The 16,081-nt window shown below is 42.1% G+C and overlaps 8 protein-coding genes across 8 annotated transcripts; 3 read left to right on the forward strand and 5 right to left on the reverse strand.

The window, feature by feature from the left end:
- Positions 1-1,357: 1,357 nt before the first annotated feature.
- On the reverse strand, positions 1,358-3,179 carry EAE97_006384 (uncharacterized protein; the record flags this gene model as incomplete). Its single annotated transcript, XM_038876897.1, has 2 exons — positions 1,358-2,124; positions 2,177-3,179. The coding sequence occupies 2 exons, from the start codon at positions 3,177-3,179 to the stop codon at positions 1,358-1,360; spliced, it is 1,770 nt and encodes a 589-aa protein (XP_038732604.1).
- Positions 3,180-4,036: 857 nt separating this feature from the next.
- Positions 4,037-4,594, forward strand: EAE97_006385 (uncharacterized protein; the record flags this gene model as incomplete). The annotated part of the gene is made up of 2 exons (XM_038876898.1): positions 4,037-4,336; positions 4,398-4,594. The coding sequence occupies exons 1-2, from the start codon at positions 4,306-4,308 to the stop codon at positions 4,592-4,594; spliced, it is 228 nt and encodes a 75-aa protein (XP_038732605.1). The 5' UTR covers positions 4,037-4,305.
- A 704-nt stretch (positions 4,595-5,298) lies between these two features.
- EAE97_006386 (uncharacterized protein) lies at positions 5,299-6,135 on the forward strand (the record flags this gene model as incomplete). The annotated part of the gene is made up of 5 exons (XM_038876899.1): positions 5,299-5,321; positions 5,385-5,446; positions 5,628-5,921; positions 5,981-6,018; positions 6,076-6,135. 5 exons carry the CDS (start codon positions 5,299-5,301, stop codon positions 6,133-6,135), a joined length of 477 nt encoding a protein of 158 aa, XP_038732606.1.
- Positions 6,136-6,900: 765 nt separating this feature from the next.
- EAE97_006387 (uncharacterized protein) lies at positions 6,901-7,431 on the forward strand (the record flags this gene model as incomplete). The annotated part of the gene is made up of 1 exon (XM_038876900.1): positions 6,901-7,431. One exon carries the CDS (start codon positions 6,901-6,903, stop codon positions 7,429-7,431), a length of 531 nt encoding a protein of 176 aa, XP_038732607.1.
- Positions 7,432-9,232: 1,801 nt separating this feature from the next.
- EAE97_006388 (uncharacterized protein) lies at positions 9,233-9,913 on the reverse strand (the record flags this gene model as incomplete). The annotated part of the gene is made up of 2 exons (XM_038876901.1): positions 9,233-9,642; positions 9,697-9,913. 2 exons carry the CDS (start codon positions 9,911-9,913, stop codon positions 9,233-9,235), a joined length of 627 nt encoding a protein of 208 aa, XP_038732608.1.
- Positions 9,914-11,348: 1,435 nt separating this feature from the next.
- On the reverse strand, positions 11,349-12,095 carry EAE97_006389 (uncharacterized protein; the record flags this gene model as incomplete). The annotated part of the gene is made up of 2 exons (XM_038876902.1): positions 11,349-12,021; positions 12,076-12,095. The coding sequence occupies 2 exons, from the start codon at positions 12,093-12,095 to the stop codon at positions 11,349-11,351; spliced, it is 693 nt and encodes a 230-aa protein (XP_038732609.1).
- Positions 12,096-12,835: 740 nt separating this feature from the next.
- On the reverse strand, positions 12,836-13,087 carry EAE97_006390 (uncharacterized protein; the record flags this gene model as incomplete). Its single annotated transcript, XM_038876903.1, has 1 exon — positions 12,836-13,087. One exon carries the CDS (start codon positions 13,085-13,087, stop codon positions 12,836-12,838), a length of 252 nt encoding a protein of 83 aa, XP_038732610.1.
- A 1,319-nt stretch (positions 13,088-14,406) lies between these two features.
- EAE97_006391 (uncharacterized protein) lies at positions 14,407-15,102 on the reverse strand (the record flags this gene model as incomplete). The annotated part of the gene is made up of 1 exon (XM_038876904.1): positions 14,407-15,102. The coding sequence occupies one exon, from the start codon at positions 15,100-15,102 to the stop codon at positions 14,407-14,409; it is 696 nt and encodes a 231-aa protein (XP_038732611.1).
- Positions 15,103-16,081: the final 979 nt, after the last annotated feature.

A 16,081-nucleotide genomic window follows, 5' to 3' on the forward strand; every position in this document is an offset into this window, starting at 1 on the left:
AGCCGCCATGTGTACCGAAATCTGCACTCAATACTTTGGATGCGGCTGCCGCGAATTCCGCACTGAGCACTGCTTTTATCAATACGTACACAGCTGACTAATCCTACAGTGTCGTGTCTACCGCTTGTTATTCCGTCGCAAGCCGGGTAAGTGCGATACTTGCGAACGTGATATCCCATCACACTGATTGAGATTTAGTTTCCTTTCCTTTTGTCTTTTTAGAGTTGATATGAGGATTTTAGGATGCAAGCTCTTGTTTGAGGGGTTTTAAGCGAAGAGTAGATGGATACGATATTTTGGTAGATGCTGAGAATTATTTTATATGTAGCAGTCTGAAAACACACCAATTGAAAAAAAAATTCCTCAGAATACCTTGATTATGAAAAAATAGCATGCGATAAAATTTGACTTGATAAATGTGATATTAACAATAAGTCATGAAATAGTCATATTGCGATTGACGAGAGTAATAGATGACTGAGAAATGTGGAACGTCCAAAAATCATCAAAAAATATTTCATTGTTCTGGACTTGTTTTTTTAGTAATTTCAATCTTATTCCCACGACGGAAAAGCAAAAATCAAAAAACTCATATTAACATGGGAACTTTATCATTTCTAAACAAGCTCAAAACAGATCCAGAACAACCCCCTATCTCAAGTATAAATTTCACAGCCCTCATTAGCTAAAGCCTGAATTCTCTTCTCCAAAACAATCAAAACTCATCGAAAAACTCAATATCAACGTCCCAAATCGACCCCGTAGCAATCCCAGCCCAAATAACCCCAACCCGAAATTCAAAATGTGCCACGATCAACACAACATCCACATCTCCTGCATGCATTCTTCCACTCATATGCAACACTGTCGTCAAGCCCCCATCAATGAATCCGACAACAATCCTGACCACACTCGTTGTTCATTCTACTGGCTTTCTATCGTCGAGAAGCGTAATTTCTGTGCTGTTTGTAGAAGAATTCGATGGATTCGAGTGACTAGATTTATGAGACGACGAACGGAGGGGGATGGACGGGATGGGGATGAGAGTCCATCCTCGGGGTGTGTGGTATTGTGAGGAGGAGGGATTTGAAAGGTATGTGGATGTGATGGTTTGATAGAAATGATATTTACTCCCTTTGTTACTATTCCGTCCAATTTGCCGCCTTTTGAATAGACCGATAATAAAACAATCCCTCTGAATATAATTTTGAGCAAACTATTGTGATTCTCACTGGTAACCTGACTCAAAAAATGATATGCATAGGCACTTTTGGTATGTGATATGGGATAATAATAATTAAACGTGAGTTTCAATGTCCTAAAGCAGGATGTAGAAAAGGAGGAGGCCCTAATTAATCTAAATTCGCAACTTGAGAGCAGGTTTATTGAATCCGTGATTCCTTGCCTCAAACGCTGCGTACACACTATCAATCTCAGCTTTATACATATCTGTGCAAATGGATCTGACGACCGTTCCCTTAGCAGCCCTCTCAAGTCTCTTATCCTTTTTCGCCACGAGAACCAGATGTCGCTCAACTCGAGCATGTGTTGGTACCGTATCATTAGATTTTTCCACGTCTGGCCATACCTTTGCTACCAAATCTTCCGCCGTCAATATCGAATCTTCTTTGGGCTCTAATAAGATCCCACAACGAGATCTGCCCGTACCAAACACAAGACAGCCGTTTAATAGCGGGTGTGATTGTAGTAGAGTCTCAATGTGCACAGGATTTGCTTTGGATGCATTGGAAAGAATGATGAGATCATCAATTCGATTTTCGAACTTCCAAAGTGGACCTACTCCATCCGGAAGTGGACCTTCGTAACGGCGCAGAATATCTCTGGTCCTCCACTGAGACTGGTCGGGTGCCATGCGAAAAACAGGTTGAGACCAAGCAAGAGCTGGATCATCGTATTTGTTCAAAACCACCTCACACAGCGTAGAGTCGGAGTTAACTGGCTCCAAATCCGGTAAGAATTGAGGGTGGAATTCAATATACGACCAATGTGATTTGGGCGGTACAAGAAGGGGTAATTGGGCGGTTTCAGTCGACCCGAAAATTTGGGTTAGTAATGCGTCTGTATTGGCGATAATGAAGTCTCCTGTCTTCTGTGATAGTGGACCTAGTTCTTGATCAATACGTGTCCAAGAGGGAAATTTAAGAACTATGCTTACCTCCGATCCAGGAAACATATTTCAGAGCAGCGATTTCATCTTTGAGGCCCTCACTATGATCTAAGAATAATTGCTCTATAGCGCTGGGAACCTCTGTTATTCCACGAATTGGAAGAGCCTTCATGATATCGTGGAGAATCTTTCCACTAGACGGTGCATTCGGTGGGCCACGAACCAAGGTCGAACCTAAGATGATGGTTGAGAACACTAAGCCGAGTCCAGATGCATGACTGAAACTACACCCACTCAAGAATAGTTCGCCTTTTTTTACAAGCTTGGAGCCTGAAATTACTCGCCCAGGTACATCAGGTAACAAGATGTTGCTGTTGACGTAACTACTGAGGAACTCATAGCTGCAATTCTTTGGTTTTGGTGCACCTGTGGAACCTGATGTATGAACAATCAATGCAAGCTCATCTTTATGTGTATCCCAATCCTTCGTGTAAAGGTACGGCTTGCTTCTTGTCGTTATGATATCCTTTAGCGTCGGTATTTCGTGTCTTTCCAGAGTTGGAAGTACTTCCAAAATTTGTGCAGCAAGATCTGAATACTGCGATGTGTAGAAAATCTTTGTACTTTTGGTCGCCTTGAGAAACGAAACTGTGTTTGCTAGTGCATTTCCAGCCCTTGGTAAAAGCAGAGGATTTCCAGTTTTCATACAAGCAATCTCAATGATCGGATAGCGAAAGTCCTGAGATCCAATAAACGCAAAAGTCTCCGTCGATGAAGATTTAGACTTATAAGAGTCGATCCAATGAGCTAGGAAGTCAACACCACGCAGAAACTGCCCAGCATTGACTTCTTCGAATCCCTCAGATATGTCAGATGTCTTGGCCACCATTGCTATGACTCTTTGAGGATTGTCACGTGCCTCTTCCTCGAGAATGTGAGGAATGAGTCTGTTGGCACGTTTGAGTTCTGCATCGGAAGGATATGTCTCAATTTTATACGAGACTTGGTAATCGTGCTTCGCAGTTGTTATGATTTGTGTTGTTGAGGCCATGTTGGATGATGATGCTTCGTATTATGACAGAACAAAGATGCGGAAAATGTCCAGGTATATGTACATGTCTTCGACATCATATTATTGATCAACCACCATGATTCATACAGATTTTCAAAACGGGACAAGAAAGTTTCACACCCAAATGCAAGCATATTCCTTTTTGTTGTAACCAACTATATTGTCGATTCGCGAATAATTAAGGGAAACGGATCACATACACACTACAACTGGGCTTCTAACCCGACTGTTAGACAGTAATTCCGAGTACAGCCATCACTTGGAGGGCTGTTATATTCAATGTGAACTACCACATATCTTATTCTCGCTCGAGAATAGTAACGATAGATAAAACGATTCCTTTGAGACACAAAGTTGAGCTTTGCAAGTTGGAGTTTTGTCTCACGACGCGACTTGCACTATACCCGATTCTTGTTGTTTGATGAGCGATGTTTATCCCTCTGCATATCTGTGACAGTCATCCTTCGAAGTAATAGATCTGAAGTCTCATTTCCACGCCGCCCTGGTAAACACAGAATGGTCCATCTATCAATTGAGCATTTTGACCAAGTGAACCACTGAGCCTATTTCAGTGATGATCTTGTATAACTTTTCTCTCAAAGGCGAAGAGCGGTGAACTAAAGATCGTTCAGTTGGTCGGAGCATTCAGTTGGTAGGTGGGACCCTTCAAATGTCAGAGACTTCATTGGCGGCATGTTATCAATAGTTTCCTTTCAAATCAAGAAAAGATAGCTTTCGAGGACGACAATGTGTCTTGGAAACATTTATTTTTAGTCAAGCCACAGGTGTCGTAGTATATGCAGAAGGTATCCATCCATCAGATGGATGTCAAGATAAGAATTTACGTACAGTCAGCAATTCCTCAGGCTCATTCGGCGACCCTCAAGATAAAAGCAACGCTAAACACTCTTGCAACATGAACGTCGCCGACCCCAAAGAACATCATTCCTTCTACCCCACAAAATGAAGCCCGAGCAAAAGTTTAATGAGCCACTCTATATATAAGAATATAGAATAGTCGCAACGTTGTGGAAAAGAATTTAATCTATAAAAAAACAGACCAGTACCTGCCACTTCAGTCTGCAACAAACAAAATCATCTTACAATGTGTGGACAAGCAAGCTGCCCGACCTGTCGTATGTTTCTCCCCCCGCCTTCCTCTTATCTTACATCATACTAATATCGGCGGTGCGGCAGAGAAGGAAACCTGGATCGGCTGCGGTCAACATTTACCTTCCGTCTTCTCTTCGATCCCTGCCGATCAAGAATGTACCTGCATACCAAAGTTTGAGAAGGACGGGGTCCAATACCCACCGAAAGTTGGCACCGGCACAGCACAGGATGCCGGAGAGGAGGGGGACGTTGTCATACACGATTTGAAGCGCGGTGTATGACTAGCCGATTTGCTAAAGATATTAGTACCAGTTGGCTTGGGAGCTTCAGTTTGGGTTTGGTTGTCATAAAATTCTAGGGGACATTAGGGTGGGTGGGTGGTGTTGGCATTTGGCGTCAATCTTTGCGAGTTGCCAAAGCAGGTTGCAGTCGACGCTGATATGTAAGGACTGGCAAATTGGGGGGGTTTCAGTATAAGTGACTTCCAAGCGTTTAACATAACCGCTTCTCAATCACAACGCATGTGCCATGTATGCTCGCGCCTCGTGGGTGTATCTTGACAGATGCATGCCTTCATTAAAGAGCGCTGAATTTGAAAGCCATTTCAAATTACAATTGTTTCCAGGGAACTGGGAATTTCAGTTTCCTACAATGAAGAGGAAACACTTTGGAGATCGGAAGATGCGCGCCGTCTGTGGTTTCTTTATTGACATTGTCTCCTTATCAGTATCGAGTGAGGCAACACGAGGACATTTATTTGTGTATACTCCCAATTCCTGTCCAACTCACTTTAAAAAAGAATCATTGAGAACACTCACTGTATCAGTTTCCACTAGCCTGTCTTTTATACATACTTCGCGCTCCGTCAAACTCTTTTCACAAACCATTTTCAAAATTTACAACTCAAAAGGAGTGTGGTTTGGCTTCGCATTTGATCCCAATTTACAGCGAATCTTACCCAAACTCAACTCGACGATGGCTAAACATGGATCTTAATCGGCCTCTTGTGTGAGTCAACGGTTACCTCAATAGCTTTGCGATTTTTCCAACTTAAGTTGACATTTTGATCAGGAAGAAGATTGAAGTCAATGTCGGCAAATCTAAATACCACGTCCACGAAGAGCTCTTGCGCAGTAATACGAAATTTTTCGATATCTACTAACACAGAAGTGTCATGAACATGAATATAGGATCTGAAGTGTTTGAGTCTTTTGTTCAGTGGCTTTGTAACCGAGATCTCTTCAAACATCCAGCCGGTGGCGTCCGGGTTATTCTAGAATTATGGTTCTTTTGCTGCTGAGATTTCCTGCCCAGAGCTCCAGAACTACGCCTTGGATTGGATTCAGGATTACCATCAAGGCGAGGATTGGATGGAGAATGAGGATTTAAGATACGCTTTTGAGATGGCCAAGGGTGATGGTGGGTATGTTGCTTTGGCGGCCTTCTTTGCTGCTATGCTTCGCCAGAAAAGCGCTGAGGACCACATGATGGCTCGTGATTTTCTTCAAGCAGTTCCCGCCCTTGGTCCATATCTTTATTATGAAAGTGTTTGTGGGGGCATCGACCAGCTTCGCTTCAATCCCAAATACCGAGACCATAATCATCTTTGTTGGTTCCACGTTCACAACGACGATGACAAGATCTGCGAATCTGAACCAAACGATTAGTAGAAGCATGGCTTGCATTTAATCAGCAGATATTCTTGGTAAGTTTTTCTCCTGCTGCTTGCTTTTGTTGGCTCTCTTTGCTGACCCATCCTTAGAGTCTCTTGATAGGCTTGAGAAACCGTCAGAGGTCTTGGGATTGGCTACAACTTCGATAATCGACTTCAGGCAGCTAGTTTGGTCCATTCACACTGCTGGGAAAGGGCGTTCGTTTATCCAATAGATACAAAAAGCAATGGAAGACATCAAGTTTCTTTCAAACCTCATGCATCAAACATGTGAAAAATGTCCACCATTCTGACTATCTTATACAAGTTAATAATACTCTCTACCAGCAATTTCTCTAATACTTTTTCTCTCATTTCCCATTATACTCTTAGACTTGCTGTGCTGGGGGCGGGAGTGCAGGTGGAAACGCTTCCCCCAGCATCAAAAAGCTCATTATATGCTACTAATAGAGCTCCTAAGCACTATTGCCATATAATCTGGCCTAGTGTAACAGAAAAACACCCTTATAGCATAAAAATGCAAAGATCTTGGCATAATGATTTCCTTTCAGTTTGTAGAACATTCGCAGCAAATACTTACTCAGTGCGCTCACTTTTGATAATGGCCTATATTCACTTCATCAATCTGCGCTAGCGTATTATTCTTTAAGCGATCTGAATTTTTTCCACCCATAACTTCTTTCGTTTTCCAACTTCAAAAGGATTGTTTGTTTCGTGGCAATCAGTGATCTTTGGGAAACCAACCTCAAGAAGGCGAGGAAATGGAGTTTCACAAGTAAGTGCATACTTTATTTTCTCCTCTCAACCAGCTCCAATCCATGCGGTCCAAACTTACAATCAATCGCCAGCGACACAATCTGGATCGATGTTATCGGAAACTCCTACGAGGTCAAATTGGAATTATTGCGTAAAGACATGAAATTCTTCGAAGCTTTTCCATGCAAATATACTATCGAGGTCACTGAGGGAGCTGAAACGATCGACTTTTTTGTCCAATGGCTCTATACCCCTGGACGTTTCTTCAAGGTACCAGAAATCAAGACAGTTCTGGACTTATGGTTATTTGCCGGAAGAATTAAGTGCACAAAGCTCCAGAACTATAGCATGGATTTCATTCAAAAGTACTATTATCAGGATGCTGAGTTTATGGATCTTGTTGACCTAAAATACGTTGCCAGCGCCACTAAGCACGAGTGCGGTAAATACAATGTTTTACGGGAATTCTGTGCTTTACAACTTCACTACCAGAACGAAAATGAAGATCGCGAAGCTGTTCGTCATGCTCTCCTTGATTCCTCGGATATAATCGATCTATATCTCGAATATGAAAAAGTGTACTGTTTAGACACCGAATCTGACCCCAGAAGTCCCACCACATCTCCTTGCCAGTTTCATGTCTATGTTACCAATAAAGATCTCGAGGACTGCCAAACGAAGCTCGAATAGATTTATTGTTTTCCAGCTCGCGTTTAGTTGGTGAGTCTCCCCGTGTTTCTTTCTACTACTTTTTTTCCTCGGAACACGTTTGCTGACTTATCGTTGCGCGTTTTTCTAGACGTTAAGGAAGCCAATACTCGTCAACACAATTTGGTTTCTTCCACGAATTCGGCAGCACCACGCGCATCGGTCTAAATCTATCACTTTTTTCAATGAGAGTGTCAGTCAGAGCTGAGGGTCGGTGATGGTCATGATACGCTGCACTGCGGCGGCACACTTAGTCCAATTAATCCACCTGATCAATCTCTGCTAGTTCTGATCTGTAAAGATGATACTACAGTCTCCATCATTTGTGTTGCGGATTTTCGATAGCATCTTCCTTTACACTCACAGGTTTGTCATCATCCTTCGCTACAAGAGATTCACTTCTCTTCAGAAAATTAGTGTAGGGTCAGAATTATATCAGCTTACGCCTCACTTCCTATTGGTATCAATATCATTCACTATATTGATCCAAATTAAGTACTTATTGGTCGCACTTTGCTCTTCACAAAGGCAAACTTGTGACCAAAAAGAATCTCCTTCGCTTTACAACTTCAAAAGAAACGCGCAGCCTCATATTGTACCTCGACCTTTTGAAGAAGAACTTTCAAGCAACACTAAAATGGATCTTATGCATCCCACTGGGTAAGTTAATGCTCTTTATTAGGTATGTTGTTAAGGGTTTCAAGCTCACAATATACAGGAATACAATTACTGATGATGTCGATGAAGTATCTTATCACATCCACGAGAACTTGTTGAGGAAAGATATGAATTTCTTCGGCACCTTTCATGATCACGGTTCAATCTGGATGGATGAAGAACCTGATGTATTCGACGCCTTTGTCCAATGGCTTTACGCGCGACATCTTATTAAAGAACCGAGTCGCTCTCAAATTGTGGACTTTTTGCCACAGAATTTCTTGCCGCAAACTTCAGAATTGCGTTATGGATTATATTCAAGACTATTATTTGTTCCATAGGGAGTTCATGGATGTGGCAGAGGTTAAATACATTTTTCGGGAAGCACCAGCTCTGAAGTCTGAAAATATCTTACAAATCTTCTGTGTTGCTCAACTTCATTATCAAGCCACCCAAGATATGGACTATGCCAGCGTTCGAGATATACTTCTAGAAGTCCCTACTGTTCTTGGCTCGTACCTGAAGTTTGAGTGTGACAACTTATCCGATATAGTCGGCTACAATCCTCGATACCGAGGCCCATGCCAAGGTCGCTGGTGCACTTTTCATATTCACGATCAAGACAACGAGAAAGACTGCGCAATGACACACAATGATTACGACAACTCGAGTTAGATGTCATCTAGCTTGGATTCAAACAAATGTGCGGTAATCCCATTCATTGTGATTTTGAAAGAGGGTTTTGCTTATTCAGAAATAGGACCTTCTTTAGGACTTTTACTTTGTCAGCTTGGTAGACTTAGAAGATGATGGGCACCATGGAACTTTACTCTCATCGAATAACAGATTGTTATAGGGTGGGCGAGATGACTGCACATACGGGCTGCCTCATTAAAACCTCAGACTTTAGTTCATATGGCAGAAACGGAAGAAAATAAAAACAGTATCAAATTATTAGATCGAATATCTTAAGTAAGAAGTGTCAAATGTGTAGAAATTCCAATCCGTTTTAAGCATCCAACACCACACCGCTCTCTCATCATCTCTCCCCCAGTTTCTCTCAGCCCCTCCATTCCTGACATCCAACATATATGGCTCGAAAAATTCCTATGCTCGTATCCCTCTTCTAACAATTATAATTCAAGTACACACCCCTAGCACCCGCTCCATTCAAAGCATTAACATACTCAGTCCAGCTGACACTACCCTGTCCACGAACCCAATCCGCATATCTGAACACAAAAGCCAATCCCTGTCCACTACCCCCATTGCACGCCTGGGTATTAATCAGAACACTCTGTCCGCTCGCAGGAGTGACAGAGCCGAAAATTCCAGAATTGATTTTGGGACTGATGTTGTTGAATGTTGGACCGCTGGGAAGAGGTGAAGAGACGGTGTAGACATCGAGAGCTGGAGAAACGCCAGTAATGGATGGTGTATAGTCTGATGGGAAAGTGAGAGTAAGGGAACAGCCGTAGGATCCGGCTGGGAGAGGGGGAAAGGAGATAAGTTCCCAGAATTGGTTGGAGGGGTTACCTAGAGAGTGCGTTAATTTGGATTAATGATGATATTCGGGAACGATATGCATACCATTGGCATCAGCGTCCTGGCTTATCTTGACAGATTTATCTGTGTTCCATGTGTTTGGATAAGCAGTGTTGGGATTTGCCTTAGAAAGTTGGACGATTTGATTTGGGAAGAGTTGTGTTCCGCAAGTGCGTTTCTCGTTCAAGCCTTCTGGGACTGGAGAAGCTTGTACGAAGCTTGTCGCTCCGATGAGAAGAGAAAAAATGGTCTTGGAAAGCATGTTGATTTAAAGAGTAATTTCAAGTAAAGACCAAAACTTATGATTCTTTGTAAAGTTCTTAGACTCAAAGTAATGATGATGACGGTGATGATAATGGAGAGAAAACCACATTTCCATCGATCCAGCAGCATCATTATATACTCAACCATCAAGAAGTAGCCTGATGCCACTTCCATCAACTGCTGAGATAAATCATCTGACGATCTCATGACATTGCGGACGGATACGAAGAGGCTTTCTCCAAGTGCTGATTTACACAAGGCTGACGCAATACGAATTGTTCAAGCTGAAAACATCATATGATTATCATGATTGCCAACATTACATGATGTTTTTAGCAAACGGGTGAGAGGATATGTTTCTCATTTCTTTGTATAGAGAGTTTTTGTGACAAATTTGATGATTGATGTATGTAGTTGTGTAACTAAAGTCGGGTTGGACCACCAGTGAGAGTCGCGGGGTAGATGCTTGGCAGCTGCAAGGGAGTGAGATTTTGGGGGACTTTTATAACGGTTTGGGTGATGAGGCTGATGTGAGTTATTTTTGGAGGGTAAGCAAACAGCAAACAATCTACTGTCGGTGTAGTGGGGTTTGGAGGTCTTTCATTTGCTGGCCCGAGTATGAAGGCTGATGGTTCGATAATAATCTGAACCCCCTTTCTCTCAGCCTCTCGGTAAGCGAGACATTTGACGAATTTCTATTGCGGTGCCAAGAGAAGTTCTCATGGGGCTCGTTTGCTGGTAGTTAGAGGCATAATGTACGCTTTTAATTTAGTAAAATCGTGATGTGCCCCAGGGCTGAGTGCATGCAACATTGCCCAAGGACTTTTCGTTGATTCGTACAGCCATGTTCTGAAGTTCTATCACTTTGCGTCAATACATTACGTCCTAATTTTGTCAACATTATCTTTGGCGTTCCTAGCAATTGCAAGTTGTAATGCAATTGTCAAACTTATTTTGGAAGGTTGACCTACTCGAGAGATTCAAGATTCTCTAGGTTCTAGAACGCTAGATTTTCTGGATTGTGAAGATAAAAGTACGGATAATCAAGCACAAATTTCACTCGCATAATGATGAATTAGAGTTGAAGAGGCATGGTTCTATTTCTGTACTACTGGGTAAACACTTTAGATATCATAAGTTTCACATTGCGAGAAAAACATTATTGGCTCCTTTGATATTGTGATAACTAATTTCTGTGTGAGGCTTGCTAACAATTGTGAGTCGCACCAATTTTTACCGTCTTTAAATCAAATTTAAAAGATATCAAAGCAACTCAGCCCGTGAAAAGATGAGGCCACCCTTTCTAAAACCATCTCACTTGGTTGCATCTACCAATACTCGGAGCGTCTATTTTCAGATTCTCGTATAGATGAGAAAAATGCAAGACGCTTAGGTCTAGGAGTCGAAGATCCACACTATGCATCTAAGCTGTCCTAGTGTATATTTCTATATTGATGAGAATTCAATGCCGCGACGCAAATCAATTCGTCGTTATCGTTATGCTCATGAAACGCACATTTATCATAGCGACCGCCTCGAACTCTCGGATCAGCAACAGGCATCTCTCCAAGATCGCGCGTAAACTCTAAAACTTCTTCCAACAAGCCATTCATATCGTTGAATATGCTTTCCAAATTAGCAACATCTTCTGGATCTCCAAACGGAATCTCCCACGCTAACATCGCGATCGCAAATACTCGCAACTCATCACCCCATGTTGTATGCTCGTATATATGTGTAACTTCAAAATTAGACAATGGAAATCGGCCGATTCTTTCATCGCCGAGCGCATCTTGTAGAGCATTCATGGCGCAGTTCTTCAGGGTTATAGCTTGGCACTTCTGTGCGAAGATCCAGATCTCAATAATTAGCATGGGCTCTCTTAATCCTCCTTTAAGATGCCCAGAATACATCCAGTTGATAAAAATTTCGAAAATCTCTGGATCGTCCTCGGGAAGATGCATCTTGTTCTCGATACCTTCCTTGAATCTTCCGTTAAAGGCTTTGTCAAAGAAGTCGCAGGTTGATCTGATGAGAGCCCTATGAACGAAGAATTCTTTGAGCTCAGGACCAACGATAATTTGGACCAATTCGTTGCCAAGAAGACTATAAATTTTCGAGTTAGCTTTAATCGATTTGGAACAAATTCTTGTCTCTTACGTAGCAGTCAGATGTGACATCATGGAAGATGCTACTTAGGTACTTTTTTGTGCTGATCGCAGCGTTTTTGCTTGCTAATTTTGATAATTTTATACAAATTTGATTGGGTGAATCGCAGATCTAAAGTTATTACGTCGAAAACTTTGATGTGTCGAAAGACATAAGGGTTTGCGAATGCGAAACCTTTTTTAACTTGATATTGAAAGAAACTCTGTCGTATCATGATGGGCCGTATGAAGCTTCAAGAAGTGAATTGGTGATAACATCTCATATCATATAGCGAAGGATTATCAATTCCCTCTAGTCATCTTCATTACGGTGACAACGATCAAGTCTGATCATGCTCGAATTGCTTCACCCTCACATTACCGCCAGTGTTGATAAGCCAATTTTCATATTGATTTTGATAATGAAGCCGTCGTTGGGGGGTATCATACAAACTAGGTGTCTGGAGTAGAAAGATAATGGTTCAATGTGGATTGTTTCACGTGGAAATAGCTATGCAATGTGCACCTACGATGCGCTCATATTTTCTATCTACTTGGATTTTGCTTAATGAAGCCGACAGAACCTAAAATGCAACTTCCAACCGAAAGCATAGTACACTCCAGTTGCCGATTATAGATATAAACTTTCGATTCTCACTGCTTGCAATGAGTACAAGCTGAGATTGAAATACCACCGCTAGTGCTATTCTCGAGTGCTGATATACAAAGCGAGGATAACGGGATATTGGTTTAGACTAATCCCACACGATTCTTCATTCATTTGGTTTCGTGTTACAGTTTTCACTGAATTTGTGTTTGTGAAACTCGCAAATATCAAATCCCTCTTCGCCCATTACAGGATCATCCGTACGATATCTAGGATCTTTATGGGTCCTCGTGTATTTCAGAAAAAGCATAGGTATATACTCAAGGATTTCAATCACCGCACCATCAATCTCTTTGAATACTCTTTCCATTTTCTGGGCTGGATAAAAGTTTGGACCGTCAATAACAGTACAAGCCATCATTGCTATAGCAAAGCATCGTAAGGGTTGACGAGACCTGGATTTCGTGAATTTAAAGACCATCTCAAGTTCTTGGAACGAAAGGGTACTAAAGCTGGCGTTGAGAGAATCCTGAAGCAAATCCATGGCAAAGTTCATTAGCTGACAACTTTGATACTTGTCGGCGAAGAGAGCTTACTCTAGTCGTCCCTCCATGATTATCTAGGGGCTGTTTCAAGCAACAATTGATGGATGGAAGTATTCAAGGCAGGTTGAGTGTGTCGAGAATCCACGTAGATTTGCTTCGTGATGAAAATCTGTATGTGTTTGACGATTAAAGAGTTGTGTTGGCTGACCCTCGGTATTTCTTGTAAAGTCTTTCGCTCTAAGACCCAGTGGCAGAGTCTTGAAGATGGATATCAAGCTCAACCACAAATACCTCTTCTGTTGTAGACACAAAACAATTTTATTTAAAGCTCAAATGAAGTTCGGGTGGGTTATTGAGAGGTACGGCGCTAGACCGATTTTATAGGTTGTTTCGTTGAAGGTGAATCCAAAATCTGCCCCAAGGTACTGAATGAATTCTGGCTCTCAATAATAGTGGTTTTCTACCATGCGATGAATGGTATAAATATCTTTAGATGCGCAGGGCTCATTCGGATCATTTTTCTATATTTGATCAATATTTCAAACCACAACGGTATGATGACACTGAGGCCAATATATATTGGGGTGTGTGTGATAGAATTCGGAGGAAACTCACAACAATCAAAATTAATATTGGGATGTGTACAGTTAAATGGAAGATGAAGGGGACGTCAATTTCTCCAAATACATTGGTCAACAGCACCTCAAAGGCTACCTACTATTGATTATTATAAAGAAGAATCTCCAAAGCATTCATCACTTTAGCAAAAACAGAGAAATCACAAAATTCCCATTCTACAAATCAAAGTTTCCTTCACAGTTCACCAAGGCATTCTAAGAGTAAAGTCATTGTGATACGAATCTCTATTATTATTGAGATGTTATCCTGCAGAAGGGGCTCCATTTCTACCATCTATTCATATGCCGTAACCATGCAATCTTTCATCCCGTCATAATCGTAATGAATGTGAGTCTTCGATATCCCACCAATGCTGCCCAAAGCCCAAAGTACAAAAAAGAGTGACCAAAACCAACCGGCGCTATGCATATGCATCTAACAAAAGGGATGTGAAATTTCACTCCAGATCCACCATGCTCAAAACCATAAACCCTTAAAGACTAAATCGAAACATTAAACCTCCCTTTCCCCGTCTATCTCTCCGCGGTTGATCACATGCCAATTACCACGTCTTCTATGGGAATTGTAGTTGACAAGTGTCAGATCCATATGCTACGTACAAGCCGTAGTTTCTAGCAACGGTGTTGTTAACGCGGAACTGATAGACATCATAGCTGAAGTTGCTTGGGTCGGACAAGTCGGCAATGCCCATCAAGAACTGGGCTTGCGAAGAGCAGTCAAAGGTGCCGATGAGAGTCTCCTGACCAGGATTCAAGGTGTTAGGTGTAAAAACTTCCACGGTAGGCTCGCCATTGACAGGGAAGACATCCCAGTATGTAAGATCACTGGAGTCGAGAGGAATGGATGGGCCAAAAACTTCGACTTGTGGGTCCAATGGACCAGTAATGACCTCATAATCATCTCTGCTCGAAGGGAATGAAGACCAGAGTTCACAGTTTTGTGCATCAGCTGGAAGGTCAAATGATGCATAAGTGTATTGGCGCGAGGTCCATGCTGTTCCATTCCAAGTTGCACCCATTCCAAAATAACCTTGGTCTAGATCTGAAGGGTCTTGGGTAATTGTGTTGTAAGCGACATGCTGAGGAGTGTTTTCCCAGATGTATTCTAGAACTCCTGGCCATACGATTGTGCAGTCATCGGAAGCGACAGTTGATGTTGCCGCGGAGGAAGAGTCGCTGGTAGGTGTAGGTGCAGCAGATGCAAAGCCGATGGCGGCGATGAAAGCGATTGTGGAAGCTTTGAAAAACATTGTGATGATGAATGTTCTTTGTGTAGTAAAGTTATCCAGGTATGTGATAAAAGAAGAGAGAATAGAAATGGTATTAGATTGCGATCTTGAAAGTTGAGGAGTTGTATTGAAATGTTTGATGTTGATGATGAAAATGGAAACTAAGGTGGTCACCTCAAAGTATATATACCTCGAGTCCAATGCAGCACAGCACAGAAAATGAATTCACTTTCAGTAGATTCTTACTCAGCCCACAGCTTTGTTGGAAATATTTACCGTATCTGCAAGTGGAAGACAAACACAAAGTCGTGATTGTGTTCATTGTTTGCTGTGCGGTGCTCGCTTGTGTGGCTAGGAGAATAGCCATGGCTGTGAATAACACCCTCAAGAAGCTTTTTCAATATGAACGAATATAGGAAATCTATTTCAAGAACCAAATGCAGGTGCAGGTGTGGGCAGATGAGAGGCTGGAGAAAATGGAACCAATAGAAATCAAGAAACCATGCCACACTTCGAGGCGCGACTGGTACCTTTTCAACATATCATACACCGCCAACCACCTCAACCGAGATCAAATCTCACGTGAGGCTGTGCATTATAGAGCAGTGTCTCCTAGAGAATTTTGTAACACGCAGTAGAAACATAGTAAGACTTCGAATAGTTGCTTTTCTATTATGTCAGAACTCCAGGGCTTCGGAAAAATCTAGGCCATTCTGCTTTACTAGGGCTTACATCGATGGATTTTGGTTGCATCCGGGTTGAATCCCCGCCTCCATATTTGCATGCAATTGTCTACCGACAACACTCTTCTCTTTTCAAAGCAACTGTTGGAAGAAGCATCTCCGAAATAGCATCTTTTAAAGTCTATGACTCGTGAAAATATGTATGGTGAATGGGGTCCATATTCCCCCGGTACAACATACCGAACTTTGCTCGGGAAGACTACGCCGCCTGCGCCATCATCCAACCACTGCCAACACAGCCAATGTTTTCATGAGTG

The sequence above is a fragment of the Botrytis byssoidea genome (assembly GCF_014898295.1).
Source record: "Botrytis byssoidea strain MUCL 94 chromosome Unknown BBYS_011, whole genome shotgun sequence".
Taxonomy (NCBI): domain Eukaryota; kingdom Fungi; phylum Ascomycota; class Leotiomycetes; order Helotiales; family Sclerotiniaceae; genus Botrytis; species Botrytis byssoidea.